The sequence below is a fragment of the Pectinophora gossypiella genome, chromosome 26, assembly GCF_024362695.1.
Source record: "Pectinophora gossypiella chromosome 26, ilPecGoss1.1, whole genome shotgun sequence".
In the NCBI taxonomy this organism is placed as follows: Eukaryota; Metazoa; Arthropoda; class Insecta; order Lepidoptera; family Gelechiidae; genus Pectinophora; species Pectinophora gossypiella.
The window spans coordinates 1,109,068-1,127,878 of record NC_065429.1 but is presented as its reverse complement, the minus strand read 5'-3'; the positions used below and the strand labels follow the sequence as shown (position 1 = coordinate 1,127,878).

The window sequence follows — 18,811 nt, the reverse complement described above, 5'->3', positions numbered from 1 at the left end:
CCCACTTTAGGACCCTGTCGCACTAACATATTTGACATTTAGTGAGACTTACGGTTCAATTTGTCAAAAAAGTTAACGTGACATGGTACCAAAGTGTATACATATTAATGCTCGTGACCGTACATCGGCTTGCTTTTCAAACGGGGGGCGCCGGATCGAACCGCTTGATAGCATATGCATTCATCATCATCATCACCAGCCCATTAACGTCCCCACTGCAGGGGCACGGGCCTTCCCTATGGATGGATAGGGAGATCGGGCCTTAAACCATCACGCGGGCCCAGTGCGAATTAATGGTTATTAACGACTGCTAATGCAGCCGGGACCAACGGCTTAACGTGCCTTCCGAAGCACGGAGGAGCTCGAGATGAAAACTTTTATTTTTTGTGGTCACCCATCCTATGACCGGCCTTTGCGAAAGTTGCTTAACTTCAACAATCGCAGACCGAGCGCGTTTACCGCTGCGCCACCGAGCTCGTCAACTTTCAACAACGACTTGCACCAATGAGTTATTAACTTATCTTAAGCGTAGTTTTCACAAAAGAACGACCCATCAATGTTTAGTATACCAACCATGTTTATCCTTCTCTTTCAGAACTCGCTCCATTTCACCAGCTTTATCCTTGACACGCCCGAAGAAGTCTATCCGTTATGTGGTAAGCGTGCGATAAAATTATTACACATTAAAAATTGTCGGCTGAGGGAAAACTATGTACTAAGCGCCATTTTATACTGACATTATTTGTAATATTGTACGTCCGACATGGACATGCTGTTGAGACAAATTTTAAAATGTTTGACACCTGCATGTATGTACCTACTGTTGACGACAGGTCGACATGGCAATCGGGGCATGAGGTGAGCCGCGGAGGCGGGGTCGCCCCGCACACCCGCACAGTCCCCGCGGCGTCTTAGTCTTAGTGTCGCACGAGTCCGTATCGACCGCGTTTATCGATTATAATCGCGCTCACATAATTTATTACTATTGTGTTTTAAAAATGGCTACGGTTGCATCTTCGTCGCGTGTTTGACTTCGATTTGTGTTTGACAAAGCTTAAAGAGATAACAACGAATGCAATTTTGTCAGTCACGGCAGAAAACTGGAGCAATTTCGAAAAACATGTCCAGAACCTTGAAAATGAATATTGGGAAAAAGACATGGGAATGGAAAATGAAATGGAAGATTTTATTATAAAAGTCGGAGATACCAGTGACGAAGATTCTTTAAGTTTTTGTAGCGATACGTTAGATGATTCAGATGAATAAATATTAACTTAAATGAAAACGTGGTATTATTTTATTCACATTTTGTTACATACATAATAAAAATGTATCGATATTGAAAACGTCACGTCACTAGAGAATTGCCATGTCGACCTGTCGTCTACAATACACAGCTTCTCAATAAATGTATCTTGTTTCTTTGTTTGATTTTTCATATTTTTTCCATGGTTTTCAATTTCTAATGTGTTTTTTATCAACTTCGTAATAGACACGCAATTTCATAATTAAAGCACATAATAACGGGTTCTTACCGCGTTTAAATGGGGATATGAGACTCCCGATAGAACCCGTTATTACGTGCTTTAATTATGATAATGGCCCCGATTCCTGGAGACACCGTCTAATTTTATTTTAAGTTATATCTGTCATTTTCATATCCGTCGAAAAGGAAAGGGACGGATGATTCACAGCTCTTAATTTTAGGAAGAATGAGTGAATGAATGAATAACCCGGGCGAATCAAAAGGTACGTCACTGGTATGCAATCCGTTTGACGTGCTGTCTACTTAACTGTGTCGGGTTATTGACGGATGTAAAATTTTTACACGGTTGGTTTAGATATGTGCTTAAAATTGACGTGTGTTCCATAAATTTTATGCTTGTCGATTACCCGTCCCTTTCCTTTTCGGCGGATAAGAAAATGACAGATATAACTTAAAATAAAATTAGATGGTATTTACAGGAATTAGCACCAATAACCGCGTAAAGTTAAAACAACGCAATTTCAATTCAGGTAAAAAATTGCGATCCCAAATTTAACTCGGATTTTTTTTTTACCTTTGTTGGGTTTGCTGGTCAAGCTTTCAATCAACGAGGGAATTTCCAGGCTAAGTTCCCGTTAAGTGTGTCAGGGTCGATGCAAATGGGATTCCACAGTCGTGAAATCATTTCATACATACATAAACTTATGCCTATTATATTAGCGATTGATGAATGTGGAGGAAGCAAGAGAAGTGTGTCAGGATCGAAGCAAATGGAATTCTATAGTCACTGCTTACCCTGGTGGGAAATAGGCGTGTAATCATTTCATAGGCGTGAGAAATAGGCCCACTGCCCTATTTTTCCCTAAAAATTAGCATGGAAAATGCTGCACCGACAAGAGCGTGGCTCTTAAATTGATGATGATGATGATGATGATGAGAAATAGGCGCAAGGTTATGTACTGACCTGAGATCCTCTTGGTCGCATCAGGGCTGGCAGAGCGAGTGAGCGACGCCATGTTTTTATACTCGCTTGTAATCAACCCGGCGGCCTGTTGGACAGAAGACATTTACACCATCAATTCAAAATTCAAAAAAACAAACTTCAAAACATAGTTACACTTTGAATCGTCAATTTTTTCCTTAACGAACGTCTCATCCGCCTAAAAGTACTGCAGCTTCTCACAACCTGTATAGCCGGGGAAAAGAAGCTGCAAGAAAAACCTCGGCGCAGGGCCCCAGACGTTCTTTAAAAAATAAATAAACATAAAATATTTTTATACAATTGAGTAATTTAGCTGCCTAATATCAGTTCTCAGACAGTTAATCCCATTAGAAGATATGAATATATCGTCTAAATAATCACTAACTTTATAATCATTTACACAATCAATCTATCAATGGTTGCCAAGTTGGTAGAACGCTTGACTTCCACTTTGAGGTCAGGTAGGAGTAGGTAAATGATTATCACGTACTCAGCGGTGAAGGAAAACATCGTGAGGAAACCGTTTTTTTTTTTTTTGACGTGACTTATTGTAGATTTGCCGCAGATGGCATTCACTACTTGGCCGGACAAATGGGGAGCGCTGAAGGCTCTCACCCGGTACAACGTTTAAGACAACAGGCCTGAGGGTGCCCAGTTGGGCGCGAACCTCGGCTCAGGGCGTCGTCTGAGAGGAAAAATATTTGAAAGAATTAATCGACCCTAGTGGGTCGATAGCGATAAGCGTTGAATGAGGGAAATCGTCGACCACGCCGGCGGGGTCGGTATCGGGGTCCTGAAGTGTTTGGTGTCGCGAGCTGATTGGCTGCCTCTATGGCTAGGGTAATCGGGTCGTTGGGATCGTATATTACGTCCTTCGGACGCCGATACTTTTGAGGAAACCCACATTCCCGAAAATGCATTTTCGGAGGTATGTGACCTAACCTGTATTGGGCTGGGTTTCCCCTCGCGGGTTGGAAGGTCAGACAGTCGCTTCTGTAAAAAACCTGACCTGTCAAATCTTCAGATTAGGTAAGTAAAGAATGAGAATAAAAATTGGGTAAAATTAGGTTAATTGGACAAAATTAAATGAAACACACGAAACGCCTGACAAAACCATTAGAGCACGCACATATTACAAAATGCTTGCTATAAAAATACCTTATACAGAAAACTACATTAGCGCCTTTTTGAAAAATGACATTCTGATGTGATATTTTTCATTAAAACTTCAATTAATTTCAATCCATTCCATCCATTTATTGTAAATGTACGTATTTTTTGTTTTAACTTCATCATCATCATCAGCCTATTAACGTCCCCACTGCTGGGGCACGGGCCTTCCCTATGGATGGATAGGGAGATCGGGCCTTAAACCATCACGCGGGCCCAGTGCGGATTGATGGTTATTGACGACTGCTAATGCAGCCGGGACCAACGGCTTAACGTGCCTTCCGAAGCACGGAGGAGCTCGAGATGAAAACTTTTTTTTGTGGTCACCCATCCTATGACCGGCCTTTGCGAAAGTTGCTTAACTTCAACAATCGCAGACCGAGCGCGTTTACCGCTGCGCCACCGAGCTCCTCAACTTAATCTTTATTATTTTTATTCTTGGTTTTCTGTTTTCATTGTGTATAATTTTAAGTTGTTGTAGTGCCCCCGTAAGGGTTCCTGTTTGTACTTTCCTCTACTTTTAACACTTCTGTAAAACATCAGGAATGCAATAAATATCTTATCTGGGTAAAAAAATCACACATTTTTTTACCTGGATTAAAACTAGCTTGTTTATCTTCTTCTTATCGTGTGGGTTGTGAGGTGGAATACCGGCCTCATCAACCCTGGTGACAGGGTTATGATTGAGCCGCCAAATGCCTCTGACATGGCTAGTGAGCTTTTTTATGAATGTATTTTTTATAAGGCGGCGATACCTATTAGATAACAAGCGCCTACGCGTATTTTTATAGCAAGCATTATTTAAAATGTGCATGCTCTAATGGTTTTGTCAGGCGTTTTCTTTATTGTATTTGTACAATTACCTCAATTCAGCCGAAGCTTGCAGCTTATAGACTATACTTACTTCTAAACTGGCAGGACTCATAGCTGAATACTCCTCGCTTAGCAGTTCCACTATCAGACCCTCGATGTCGAAAAATAGGATGTGGCTCTCTGGATCTGTCGAAGAAATCCCAAATCAGAATCATTTATTCAACATAATTCTCATAGATAAACTTGTTGAAGGTCAATTTAACATTATTGAATCTTGAATCTACGTCATTTTGCATATGGCTGAGAAGAAATGACAAGAAACTGCAACAGCAACACATCTTTTAAATCAATACAGGTATACATAGTATTATTGTTATTCTGTGGTTATGTGTAAACATACTTTCAGCCAAGTTTAAGTTTTCACTTTGGATATGAAGACTAACACCGGCCAACTGAGCTTCTTTCAGGTCCTAGGTTAGCTGGAAGAAATCCCACTTAGGAATAAGCTCGCCTATGCTTTAAATAAATAAAACATTAAATATGCCTAAATTTCCTTTGTTTTAAAGGAATAGAGAGAAATAAAAACAATCAAGACTCACCAGCCTGGTTAGACCTGAATCCCTGGACAGTCAGAGGAGCCCTACGCCTCACGGGCTCCGCGAGCGGCCCCGCGGACCCCGCGCCCCCCGTCGGCTGCAGCGCTGCCAACCCCCGTTGGGTGGCCGCGCGCATCGCGTTCAGGTTGCGGTGGCGGAGACCTCTGTGGTGATTGTAATATTTTTTGTTAATGCATACATTAAGTTTTAAAAACTAAATTATAAATTCTAAGCATATCAAATAAGTCAATAATTGAACAAGTGGACAAGTGAACAAGTGGACAAGTGGACAAATGAACAGGTTAACAAATGAACAAGTGTACAAGTGGACAAATGGCCAAGTGGACAAGTGGACAAATGAACAGGTGAACAAATGAACAAGTGGAAAAGTGGACAAGTCGGCAAGTCGACAAGTGGACAAGTGGACAAGTGGACAAGTGAACAATGATGGCTTACCTGAAGAAGTGGACAGCTGGGTTAGCCAGCCCCTGCAGATCTCCCGAGCCGGCCACGGCGCCACCCAAATCATCAGCCACCGTCTCGTCACACGCCGCTAATACCTCTTCAGCTATCATTCCTGGCGTCAAATAATAATCACTTTCAATAAACAGAGCCACTAATCCGCTTCAAAAGAATGCAGAACTGGCGCTGATTTATTTGTTTTTAAAATTTCCAATATCAGTGTGCTAAGCGTGAACTGAACAAGATGGCACAAAGAAACATTAACTTAATAACCTAGTATCACTCTACCTAGTATCGCTCTACCTAGTCTCGCTCTACCTAGTCTCGCTCTACCTAGTATCACGCCACCTAGTATCGCTCTACCTAGTATCACTCCACCTAGTATCGCTCTAACTAGTATCGCTCTACCTCGTATTGCTCTACCTAGTATCGCTCTACCTATTATCGCTCTACCTTGTATCGCTCTACCTAGTATCGCACTACCTAGTATCGCTCTACTTGGTATTACTCTACCTAGTATCAAGCCACCTAGTATCACTCTACCTAGTAACGCTCTACCTAGTATCACTATCTAGTATCGCTCAACCTAGTATCACTCTATCTAGTATCGCTCTACCTAGTATTGCTCTACGTAGTATTACTCTACCTAGTATCATATTACTCCACCTAGTAGCGCCACCTGGAATCACAACTAGTATCACTACCTAGTATCGCTACCTAGTATCTCACTCACCGTGCAGCACTCTATCAAGGTGACCAGTCTCCATCTGCCACACGTAGACGGTCCCGTCGCTGGTGCCGACCACCATGAAATCGTCTAATGGCCGCCATTTTATGCTGACCACAGGGAACAAATGGCGCGAAGCTAGTGTTACGCATTTGCGTTCCGATAGACCTGAGAAAAAAACAGATACCATACAAATACAAATACACTTTATTGCACCAAAATAAAAAGAAATAATTAAGAAAGAAAGAAAGAAAATATTTATTTCCATATTGGACGCCACATTTACAAACATTACAGAAATTAAAAAAAAAACAAAGACAAAAAGACAAATAATTACAGACATTAAATACACAATGGAGGCGCCCAAAAAAAAAGGAACTCCCTCAGCATAATAAACTACAAAATAAAATAATAAATTACAAAAAGCCTCCTAACTAAGCACATGGCAAATGGCGGCCTCAACCGCCATACCATTTTTTTTTATAAAACGATTTGAGTTCACATAATTTATTGAATTAGAAATTAACATTAACACAAAAGAAAAACAATAGATTTAAAAGAAATCTAATCTAAATATTTATGGTCAATCAAAATTATAAATATTGAAAACTAAGAATAATATTTTAGAAATAAAATTAACGTTAGATGATTCAGATGAATAAATATTAACTTAAATGAAAACGTGGTATTATTTATTCACATTTTGTTACATACATAATAAAAATACATCGATATTGAAAACGTCACGTCACTAGAGAATTGCCATGTCGACCTGTCGTCTACATTATGTGTATCTACTCTACACTACAGGCTGTTTATGATTATGATGAAGCTCTTCTTGGTCTTCCCATTCCTCTCATAAGACAAGAAAAGTTTTTTAAATATATAAAATAAAAAAATACTTACTTAGTAACGTGACGCTGTGGTCAGAAGCAACAGAACAGATGCACTTTTGGATACGAGTCTGAAAAAAACAAACAAACATTGTATTAGTGTGACGCTTTCGAATCCCTCCGCCCGAGCTCTAAACCACTGAATAGACTAGTCAAATCAGTTACTTTTTAATCAACATCAAAACACAAAATCACTATTTAATTTGTATGAAAAAGCATATTTCGGACTTATTGTTAAGTAATAAAATATGTCGGATATGGTAGTTTAACATTTAACAATAATTATACTGTTTGACAGTTTCTTTGCTTATTACACCAATAACCGCGTAAACCTCAAACAATGTATAGGTAAGACCAGAGTAGAAAGAACAATTTTAAAAAGAAAAGCAGGCAGTGTTGCGGCACGCTGGGTGGTGAGGATATGGTATCCCGACGTGCCGGCAGAGTAGGGGAATGATTGGTGATGACGATGATAAATTAGAAGCAAGCAGGAATATATACAGTTTATTAAAAACACTTCACAAACAGGGTAGGAATATACATAGTTCACAATATACACACTTCACAAAAGAATCAAGACTTAGGTATTAGAGGGCACGGCCTTAAACAGCATAATATACTTGTTGTTTTAATGAAGGTCGGGGATGCAGTGAGTCAAAAGTGAGTAAAATGAAAGGAAATGCGAATGGAATGGAATGTTCTCATTCCATTCGTAATTTAAAATGATGATGGTCCGAACAAAAGGCCAGTATGTGCAGAGTTTGTACTCTGCTACAGTGTCTTTAATATTAAAGAGATTTTACAACAGTGACATTCGCACTTTAAGAACATTCTAGGGAACGGCATAGAAGTCAATACTTACAGTACAGTTATGCGGCGGCACTATGAGCTGTGTGATCTCTCCTGCGTGTACGCAGAAGCGATGCAACAACGCACCACTGAACAGGTCCCACAGACACACCGCAAAATCTATACCACCAGAAACTAAGTGGGTTTTATCGTATCTGAAAGGAAAATCGTTAAAAAATTCTTTGATTCTCAAAATGGGATCATCAGTTCTCTGATGGATACATCTTATCTGATCTGATGATATGTGAATACACAACATACAAGCGATAGACAGAGGTGTCATCTTGATAGTGTCATTTTGGTAATGTCAATTTGTTAGCATCATTTTGGTAATATCAATTTGTTAGCATCATTTTGGTAATGTCATTTTGGTAATGTCATTTTGGTAATGTCATTTTGGTAATGTCATTTTGGTAATGTCATTTTGGTAATGTCATTTTGGTAATGTCATTTTGGTAATGTCATTTTGGTAATGTCATTTTGGTAATGTCATTTTGGTAATATCAAAGCCAAAGCCCCCTGACATGGTTCATGTAACGACTACTTACATCACTAAGTAACCGGGACCAACTGCTTAACGTGCCTACCGAAGCACGGATCATCTTACTTTTTGGACAATCAGGTAATCCTGCAATGTCCTAACCAAACTAGGGATCACAAAGTTATTTTTGTGATATGTCCCCATGCAAAACACAAAGAGACACGGCTTCCGTGCCTCACTTAGCAGGGTCCACAGAATACCAGCGTCGTGGCTCGCGCCGCGGCTTATGCTGAGTGAGGCCCTTTTATAAAGGACACCTAACCCACCACCATCGTTGACCAGTCTATACACTCAATTATTTGTATTTCTCGTGTATGTTGTTTTTATTATGTGTTTTGTTTGATTGTAAGTTGTGTGTTACTCCGTGTTTTAAATTATATATTTGTTTTGTATTTGTTACTGTGGTGTCCCTTTATAATAAACGTTTCTTTCTTTATTTCTTTCAAAAAAAGTTATTTTGTTAGCATCATTTCGGCAATGTCAATTTGTTAGCGTGATTAAGGTAATATCGCTCTGACCGATCCGACCCTAGTCTTACCTGGGATGGATGTGATGTGGATATAGAAGACAGTTGACCCGTCCATTGTGACCCAACAGCAGTTGGTGGGTGGGCCAATCTGAAAACAAGGTGTATTTAGTACATATTCTGGCTGAAACAAATTTAACTTACCAAGATTACTAGATTGTAGTATTATTAAAGCCGGGACTTGATGTATAATTTGACAGTATCATTTTCGGTAGCTTGTCGGTAATGTCATTTTGGTAGCGTCATTTTGATAGTGTCATTTTGGTATCGTCGTTTTGGTAATGAAATTTTCGTAGCGTCATTTTGATAGTGTCATTTTGATATCGTCGTTTTGGTAATGACACTTTGATAGCGTCATTTTGGTATTGTCATTTTGGTATCGTTATTTTGGTATCGTCATTTTGGTAATGTAATTTTCGTAGCGTCATTTTAATAGTGTCATTTTGATAATGTCATTTTGGTATCGTCGTTTTGGTAATCTCATTTTGGTACCGTCATTTTGATAGCGTCGTTTTGGCAGTGTCATATTAATAGTATGTCTTTATTAGCGCCATTTTGGTAGTGTCATTTCGGTAATGTCAATTTGTTAGCGTGATTATGATAATGTCATTTTGGTAGCATAATTTCGGTAATGTCGTTTTGGTAGCGTCATTTTGTTAGTCATGTATTTATAGTATCAATTGACCACGGGTTGGTGACGTCGGCCATTGACCTCGCTCACCGTCGTACTGCTGGTGTGGGCCGTGCAGCAACTGCAGCTGCACGGTGTGTGTCGCGTTGACGATGACGATGGACCCGTCCTCGCGGCCCACCACTAAACGATTGGCTGCCAAGATGTAGATTGATGATGTCAGCTTGACTTCTAAAGGAGAAAGTTATTCTTTTATTAGTTGGAGGATCACCCAAAACGCTGTGTCGCGGGAAAAAGAAACAACATACTAATTAAAAAATTAAAAACTACACTATACTATGAGTGGATGTATACAGGGTGTTAGTGACATCGTAACTTATACTGAGGGGGATGATTCAGACCATAATTCATATCAAGTGGATTTTCCTGTCGGAAAAATCATGAAAAATTTAATGTTTTATCAGTTTCACACTTTTGCGACGGAAAATTCCACTTGATATCAACTCAGAAGCATGGTCTGAATCATCCCTCAAAGTATTCGTTACGATGTCACTAACATCCTATATATACACATCTGCCTAACCCTTCGGGGAAAAAAGCGTCATCATACCAGTTTCCTCAGGTGTATGCAGCTGGTCGAGGATGCCCACTGGGCTGGGGTTCATCTCCGCCCACGCAAGGTTGAGACTCGTGAGCACCACCGGCGCGTGCGCTGTTGAAGGTAATTAACATAAGCTCACGACTATATCCCAATTGGGGTAGTCAGAGGTACATCTATCGCAAGATAAAGAATACGAAGCAGAAGGGGTGAAGGGGGGGGGGGGGGGAAGAGAACGAAGGTAATAAATTATTAAGATACTTCAAAACGAATCAACAACAATGGGGAATTATGATTTTCATTTATAATGTCTTTTTTTAAGTTTTTTTTTTTTTGTTTTTTCTAATTTTGTTTAATTTTGTTAAATTTTGAATTTTGTACCTAATTACTTAATTTTATAATATTTAGTTAGATAATGGAGACTCCAGTAAACACCATCTAATTTTATTTTAAGTTATACCTGTCAATTTCTTATCCGCCGAAAAGGAAAGAGACAGGTAATAGACATACATGAAATTTATGGAACACACTTCAATTTTAGGCAGCAACTTAAAAAAAAACCCTCCCAAAATTGTATATTGGCCAATAACCTGACAGAATTAAATGGACAGCACGTCAAACGGATTGCATACAAGCGAGATGCCTATTTTATTCGTACGGGTAATTCGTTCATTTTAAAAAAACTTGTTGACAATCATCCGTCCCTTTCCTTTTCGGCGTATAAGAAAATGACGGGTATAACTTAAAATTATAAGGTGTCATATCACCTGATTGTCTGAAAGTAAGATGATCCGTTGGTCCCGCTTACAACTTACTGAAGCACGTAGTCGTTACATGAGCCATGTCAGGGTCTTTGGCGGCTCAATAATAACCCTGACACCATGGTTGATGGGGTTGGTAATTCACCTCACAACCCACACGATAGAAGATGGAAATGAATGTTTTTTTTTCTTTCTTTCTACTCACAAACAATCCTGGAAGTCGGAGCGGCGGCCTCGTCAACACTCCACACAGACACGACGCCGTGCGAGTCACCCCGCAGTAACAAGCGCCGCTGCTTGCCACCCACAGACGTCACCACGAAGCGCATTGACGGCGGACAAGACAGCAGCTGCGGGGGACAAGAGACTCTTGAGAAACGCTAAACCTCTAAAGAAAGTAATATTTGAGGACTCCACAGCCCCTAGCATTACCCCGTTTTTGACAGGGTCCGCTTACCTAACAGATTTGACAGGTCCGGTTTTGTACAGGTCCACTTTGAGGTCGCAGGCTCGAATCCAGCGCAGGCCTAAACCAATGATTGTCGAATTCGTTTTCGGATTCATGTTTGGATCATAAATGATTATCTCGTGCTCAGTGGTGAAGGAAAACATCGTGAGGAAATCCACATTCCTGAGAAATGCATTTTCGGAGGTATGTGACCTAACCTGTATTGGGCTGGTTTTCCCTTCGCGGGCTGGAAGGTCAGACAGGCAGTCGCTTCTGTAAAAAGCTGGACCTGTCAAATCTTCAGGTTAGGTAAGCGGACCCTGTGAGAAACGGGATAATGCTAGGGAGGTGATGATGATGATGAATGCCACACATGAAATGCATACCTTATTATCAGGATGAGCCAATAAGTTGAACAGCACTGGACTGTCGTGGTCTACTGTCGGCCCGTGGAATCCTTTGTGGTCCGGTACAGAGCTGAAATCATTCAGTCCAGATTGTTTTAAGTTTACGCGGTTATTATCATAATTAAAGCACATAATAACGAACATTCTGATATCCCAAACATAAACAAGCTGCAAAGAAAGAGGGTAGACAGATATGTCTGCCCGTAGAAAATTATGGATCTACCTACTCCACTCCAATCTCATCAGTCATCCCGTGATCATGGAACTTGCAACAGTGTCGAAATATCGGGAGTCTCATATCCCCATTTAAACGCGGTAAGAACCCGTTATTGTGTGCTTTAATTATTCAGTCCAGAAAATTTTTGTGGTTTATAATGCGATAATACCGCCGATTCGGGCTTACTTTTAACTTAGCTCTATCCCTTTCTTACACTTATTGTTAGAGAAGGACGGAAGTTTAACAGTTGTCAAACTGAAATGGGAGATTTTCTTTTTCAGAACCACTGACATCATATAAACAAATAGACTCACATTCGCCGAGGAGTTTTTCTAAATATGCGTCCAAACTGTGTTGTAAATACATATACATTAAGTTATGTAGATAGTACAAGTTCGTTCTGTCAAATTAAAATGTTATGGCTGTTCGAATAAAGTGCAATATCGGTCGTAAAGTGTCTTTCCAGTGTTGCCCTCTGGGTAAATTTTCGCTGAACCCTGACCTTTTTTGGTGAACTGCGGCACCCAATATGTGTATATTTTAATGTTGTAAATGTATATGTGTGTACCTAAATAAACTTTTTTATTATTTTTTTCTTTACACGCCGTCAGTTGTGACAAAATGCGCCGTCGACATTTTTATACAGAGATTGGTTGCTATAAAAATAAGTACGACGTTTGACCGCTTTTATTGACGACGTCACCGGACAGTATTTCAATTCAAACTCCAGAGAAAACTTTCGTTGTGACGTTTCGTAAAAAGTATTTCATTTGACTAGGCTGTCAAGTAGCTTATTATAACGTTCCGTTCCGTAAACTACCGAGTTCAGCGCCATCTATCGAGCAGCTAGGAAAAATAATTGAAAAGAATATCTCCCATAATATTGAGTTTGTTTCCGCCCGAATAGGCACATATGTTTGTGTCGAACAACAAAAAAAAAAACAATGGTTAAGTCATGAATGTGCAAAATGCAAATTAAATACTACATACTGCATACATCTACCAACTAAATACCTACACTAATAGCAAAATATAAAGAATAATACTACGAATTGGTGCGGGGGGAGAGACGCCCTCATTTGACTAGGTTGTCGTCATCACCAGCCCATCACCGTCCCCACTGCTGGGGCACGGGCCTTCCCTATGGATGGATAGGGAGATCGGGCCTTAAACCATCACGCGGGCCCAGTGCGGATTGATGGTTATTAACGACTGCTAATGCAGCCGGGACCAACGGCTTAACGTGCTTTCCGAAGCACGGAGGAGCTCGAGATGTTTTTTTTTATGGTCACTCATCCTATGACCGGCCTTTGCGAAAGTTGCTTAACTTCAACAATCGCAGACCGAGCGCGTTTACCGCTGCGCCACCGAGCTCCTGACTAGGTTGTCAAGTAGCCTAAATTTTGATTTTCCAGAGCCTCTCCGCGGTAAAAATAATGTATTTATGATTATCTCATTTCTTGTGAGTTTTTGAGTGCCATACACTTGGTGGATCATGAGATCCTTATACATAAAATTGTGACCATCTTGTAACATCCATGTATCCAAGCAAATAAAATTATTCTATTCTATTCTATTCTATGGGACGTTTGATCGGAACGTCATTTTTCGCGATCTTCGCACCAGGGAAACCAGTTGAAGATCGAGAAGTTTCCCCACACCTACCGGGAGGCCCCGATAACCAACCCCCCTACATAATTTTTACCCTCGAGGATTTTTCTGGAAAACCCCCCCTCAAACAATAAAACAAAACGGACAGGCCGCTAACTGTGAGGCATCAAGAATCGACCACTAAAAATCACAATAAATAAAAATACTAATTAAAAGCGCAAATACTAGGGAACCAAAGTATCTACTCAGGGTGTTAGTGACATCGTAACTAATACTGGGGGGATGATTCCGCTCATGATCCCGAGTTAATACCCAAAGGAATTTGTTTGCGGAGTTTATTTTTATTATTATGTATGTCGTTTCCATATCTCGGGCCTATGGAGCCTATTTTTAACTCAGGCATGCAATTTTTTTTTTCACTGATAAGTGCCTGTATTCGACTATTCAGTTTTCTTAAATTATTTTCAATTCTTTACTTTTGCGTAGGAAAAATCCACTTCATATTAACTCAGAATCGTGAGCTGAATCATCCCCCTCAGTATTGGTTACGATGCCACTAAGGGCGGTATTAACAAACTAATCTCAGTTTCAAGACTGCCCTGAAGATCATTTCAATGTGACAGTTCTTATATAAAACCAGGAATTTGAACATGATCTTGAGGGCAGTCTCAGCTGAGATTAGTTTATTTATACCATATTATCAGGTATCAGGGTAGTATTCATAAACTAATCTCAGCTTTGAGACTGCCCTCAAGATCATGTCAATGTGACAGTTCTTATATAAAAACAGAGACTGGAGCATGATCTTAAGGGCAGTCTCAGCTGATATTTGTTTATTAATGCCACCCCCTTAATAAACTAATCTCAGCTGAGACTACTCTAAAGACCATGCTCAAGTCCCTGTTTTTTTTTCCTTTTGATGGATTTGATCTTGGCCAAGTCTGTCCGAAGGCAAGCCTCAGATGGAGCTCGCTCGCCCAGAAAGTACCTGTTCACTCTGGCTTTTTTTATATAAGAACTGTCATATCGACATGATCTTGTCAGTCACGAAGAAATCAGTTTTAGATACCACAGTAACACCCTGTATAAACGACATACAGACAAACAAAGTGCTGACCTATTGAGTGCCCGTCCACGCAGTTTGCTAAAACAGAAACGTAATAGCTTAGCTTCACAAGCTTTACATTTTCAAACGACTCTCCAGTTAGTCCAGTCAGAATAACATTAGGTTAAGTTTGCGTGTGCCCGAATAGGCAGCGGGGGGGTTAGAAAGGCCACATCAAAGCAATTCATCTAAAAAAGCAATATTGCTATTTGACATTTGCGCAATGCCAACAAACGTCATAACATAATCAGCCTATGTACGTCCCACTGCTGGGCACAGGCCTCCCCTCAATCAACAGGAGGACGTATGGAGCATACTCCACCACGATGCTCCACTGCGGGTTGGTCGAGGTGTTTTTACGGCTAAACCAACGGCTTAACGTGCCCTCCGAAGTACGGAATCATCTTACTTTTTCAGACAATCAGGTGATTCAAGCTTAAAAAGTCCTTACCAAACAGGCCAGTCTCACAAAGTGATTACGACAATGCCCCCATCGGGAATCAAACCCGGACCTCCAGTGAGCCTGACGCTGTAACCACTACACCACGGAGGCTGTTATTTAAATAAATGTCGAATAGCAATATTGTTTTTTTTAAGTGAATTGCTTTAATATGGTCTTTTAACCAGCTCCCCCCCTTTGAGTAACATACAAAAATTGACCCGAAAATTATATTCTAACACCCAGGCTGTGCTTGAGATGATCATCTAATGATGTTTCAAATGAAAATTGACGAAAATTTTGTATCATGTAGCACGCGAGATACCAATTTTTTTTTTTCTTTAGGCAGAGATTCGATAATTAATCCTCTTTATTTATTAATACAACAAAACATAACTTAAGCTCATGACTATATTACTAAAGAAGGGCTTTCAAGGAGACGTTCTCTAAAAAATCATTTTTTTTTTTATGACGCGACTTTTATAGGATGCTTGGGGATGACTACCTAAATGATAACAATGTCTGGTATTGAATGTGTTCCTCTAGTTATTAAATAACTTGTAATGTATACCCTCATTGATTTAAAAGATGTGTTGCTGTTGCAGTTTCTTGTCATTTCTTTTCCTCAGCCATAACACGTTGCGAAATGACGTAGATTCAAAAATGTTCATTGACCTTCAACAAGTTTATCCATGATAATTACGTTGGATAAATGATTCTGATTTCTGATATATGGGACTCTGCTCTGCTCGGGTGAGAGCTCTCAGCGCTCCCCATTTGTCCGGCCAAGTAGTTATTGCCATCTGCGGCAAATCTACAATAAGTCACGTCAAACAAAAACTGACTACCCCAATTGGAATATAGTCGTGAACTTATGTTATGTTATTAAACAACATAATAACGGGTTCGGGTAAGAACCCGTTATTATGTGTTTTAATTATGATAATAACCGCGTAAACTTAAAACAATGTATAAACTTATTTAATGTCAAGTGAAATGTACCAAAGAGAACTACTAACTTGGCTGGCAGTTTGTACATGTATCCTTTGCCCTCGGTAGACCAGACGAGCACTCTGTCTGGCGCCAGGAAGTCCCCTGACATCCATCTCTCGCCTGTCGGAGCCTGGATGGAACAGAGAACCGAGAAGTCTCCTGCAAAAAGAAAAAAAAACAATTTTTAATATTTTTCTTTTTTTATGTTGCTACCTATATTGCTTCTCTTTATTTTGAACAGAATAATAATTTAAGAGACACGCTCTTTTCGGTGTAACATTCTCCATGCTACTTTTTTAGGGAAAAATAGGGCAGTGGTTTCCCTCTTGCCTTCCGCAGTACTCTGTCTGACGCGAGTGGGATGGCGCCCAGAGTAGTCTATTTCAAAGCCGTACTAGGACTCCTATCCTCCACCTGTGAAAACATCGCATGATCGCAGTAGTCGTTACCTGAGTCATGTCAGGGGCCTTTGGCGGCTCAATAATAACCCTGACTGCAGGGTTGATGGGGTTGGTAATCCACCTCACAACCTACACGATAGAAGAAGATGATCGCAGTACTCACCAGCGTCATATATCTGGCAATACTTGGCGCACACGATTAGCACGGTGCGCTGGTTGTAGGCGCAACAGTTGAGCGATAACGCATTCAAACAGCGTATCTGCTTGGATTCATTCTCGTAGATGGGCTCAGACTGCTTATTCTCATGCCCGAGGAGCGACCAGACCTGGAAGGAACAAGTGATCAAAAATGAAATAAAATACAGTGTGTTAGGGACCTCGTAACTAATACTAAGGGGGATGATTCAGACCATGATTCTGAGTTAATATCTCTGTGGCAGGCAGCTCGGTGGCGCAGAGGAGCTCGGTGGCGCAGCGGTAAACGCGCTCGGTCTGCGATTGTTGAAGTTAAGCAACATTCGCAAAGGCCGGTCATAGGATGGGTGACCACAAAAAAAAGGTTTTCATCTCGAGCTCCTCCGTGCTTCGGAAGACACGTTAAGCCGTTGGTCCCGGTTGCATTAGCAGTCGTTAATAACCACCAATCCGCACTGGGCCCGCGTGGTGGTCCATAAAAAGTCCATAACCAAAAACAAACATAAAAGATGCATGTGTCTATTGTCCACGCTTTTTGGCGGGAAACGGGAACGGGACAGTTGCTTTCTTCATTGAATAATCTAATTAATTAATACAAAGTGGTGTTTTGTGATTAATGATCGCATTAAGTTAGTCGGAAGACATTCGCGAGTGTTATTATATCGGAGTATTCAATAAACAAAGTGTATCTGCCTATTTTCGCTTCGTGGCAGGAAGCCGCTTCATAACTCGAAAGTTTATGCGGACTTTTGAGTTAATTCGTTTGGGGTTCGGAGTAGGAGTCTACTCCGAGGGTGGGGGCTTAGGTTTCATCATCATCACCTTTCATCATTTCATTATTCATCAAGAAAAAAAATACGTAAGACATGGCTGTATGGGCATAGTTCCCTTTGCCTTACCCTTCGGGGAAAACCAAAAAAAAAATGTCTATTGTCCATGAAATTAGAAGGTTAAACGAAGGCAACTCTGTACAGCGCCATCTGTATATTTTTTGAAGAAACGTACGCTGAAGTCTCATTCCACTTACCTTCACAGTTCCAGTGATAGAGATAGCAAGCACCACATCGTCTTTTCTGGAAGACGGTCGCAACACCTGAAATTAATAAACAAAATCATTATCATAATATCATCATCATCATCATTGTCTGCGCATCATTGATGCGCGACAGCAGCAACAGCGTCCTGAGGGCGGTAGCCGACAGTGGGGATTGTCCACTGATCGGCTGTATGATCAATAAAAAATTATCGGTATTTAAGATAATTTACTAACATAGTTCTTAAGTTTGTTACTAACCAAATAGATCTAGTTGTTCGATAATAAAATATTTATTTTTTTCTTTTTTTTTAATATATCTACTTCGTGTTATCCCACCCCTTGTATCGCGCCATCGGAAAGTCTCCCGCCTGGAAGCAATCTAGCGTGGCCCACAAGTCTTTAAATAGGCTCCGGACACAGGTTGGCCGCTGCAAGGATAATCTCTGCAGGGGATACCTGGCTGATGGTTGCGATGATTGCGAGTGTGGAGTATCACCACAGACTATGGCTCACCTTTTGTGCTATCCTAAGTGCCCTAACACCTGCACTATTAAAGACCTTTACGAAGCCACTGACAATGCCGTAAGCGTGGCCAATTATTGGTCAGCAAAAATTTAGTACCGATCGCCATCGACTCGCAAAGAAGATAATATATCTACTCCTTTCCTTCCATAGTATATGTAGTAGTTCATGTATTATACCAATATTTTATGTTTATTTTATTTTTTTAAAGAACGTCTAGGGCCCTGTGCCGAGGTTTTTCTTGCAGCTTTTCCCCGGCTACACAGGTTGTGAGAAGCTGCAGTAGTTTTAGGCGGATGAGACGTTCGTTATGTAAAATTGACGATTCAAAGTGTAACTATGTTACCTATTGAATAAAGATATTTTTGAATTTGAATTGATACTGGACCACGGAGGTCGTTG

At 40.4% G+C, this 18,811-nt stretch overlaps 1 protein-coding gene across 1 annotated transcript in view; it reads right to left on the bottom strand.

Moving 5' to 3' along the window:
- The window catches only part of LOC126378284 (WD repeat-containing protein 7), a 117,227-nt gene that overhangs the window by 90,819 nt on the left and 7,597 nt on the right, over positions 1 to 18,811 (bottom strand). The window contains exons 5-19 of the mRNA XM_050026477.1: positions 17,879 to 17,944; positions 16,820 to 16,982; positions 16,282 to 16,414; positions 11,870 to 11,960; positions 11,241 to 11,385; positions 10,287 to 10,388; positions 9,767 to 9,907; positions 9,058 to 9,136; positions 7,992 to 8,133; positions 7,143 to 7,200; positions 6,243 to 6,404; positions 5,504 to 5,624; positions 5,051 to 5,211; positions 4,543 to 4,637; positions 2,451 to 2,535 (exon numbers count right to left, since the gene is read on the bottom strand). Of these exons, the coding sequence (XP_049882434.1) occupies positions 2,451 to 2,535; positions 4,543 to 4,637; positions 5,051 to 5,211; positions 5,504 to 5,624; positions 6,243 to 6,404; positions 7,143 to 7,200; positions 7,992 to 8,133; positions 9,058 to 9,136; positions 9,767 to 9,907; positions 10,287 to 10,388; positions 11,241 to 11,385; positions 11,870 to 11,960; positions 16,282 to 16,414; positions 16,820 to 16,982; positions 17,879 to 17,944 (1,744 nt within the window). The remainder of the gene's footprint in view (positions 1 to 2,450; positions 2,536 to 4,542; positions 4,638 to 5,050; positions 5,212 to 5,503; positions 5,625 to 6,242; positions 6,405 to 7,142; positions 7,201 to 7,991; positions 8,134 to 9,057; positions 9,137 to 9,766; positions 9,908 to 10,286; positions 10,389 to 11,240; positions 11,386 to 11,869; positions 11,961 to 16,281; positions 16,415 to 16,819; positions 16,983 to 17,878; positions 17,945 to 18,811) is intronic.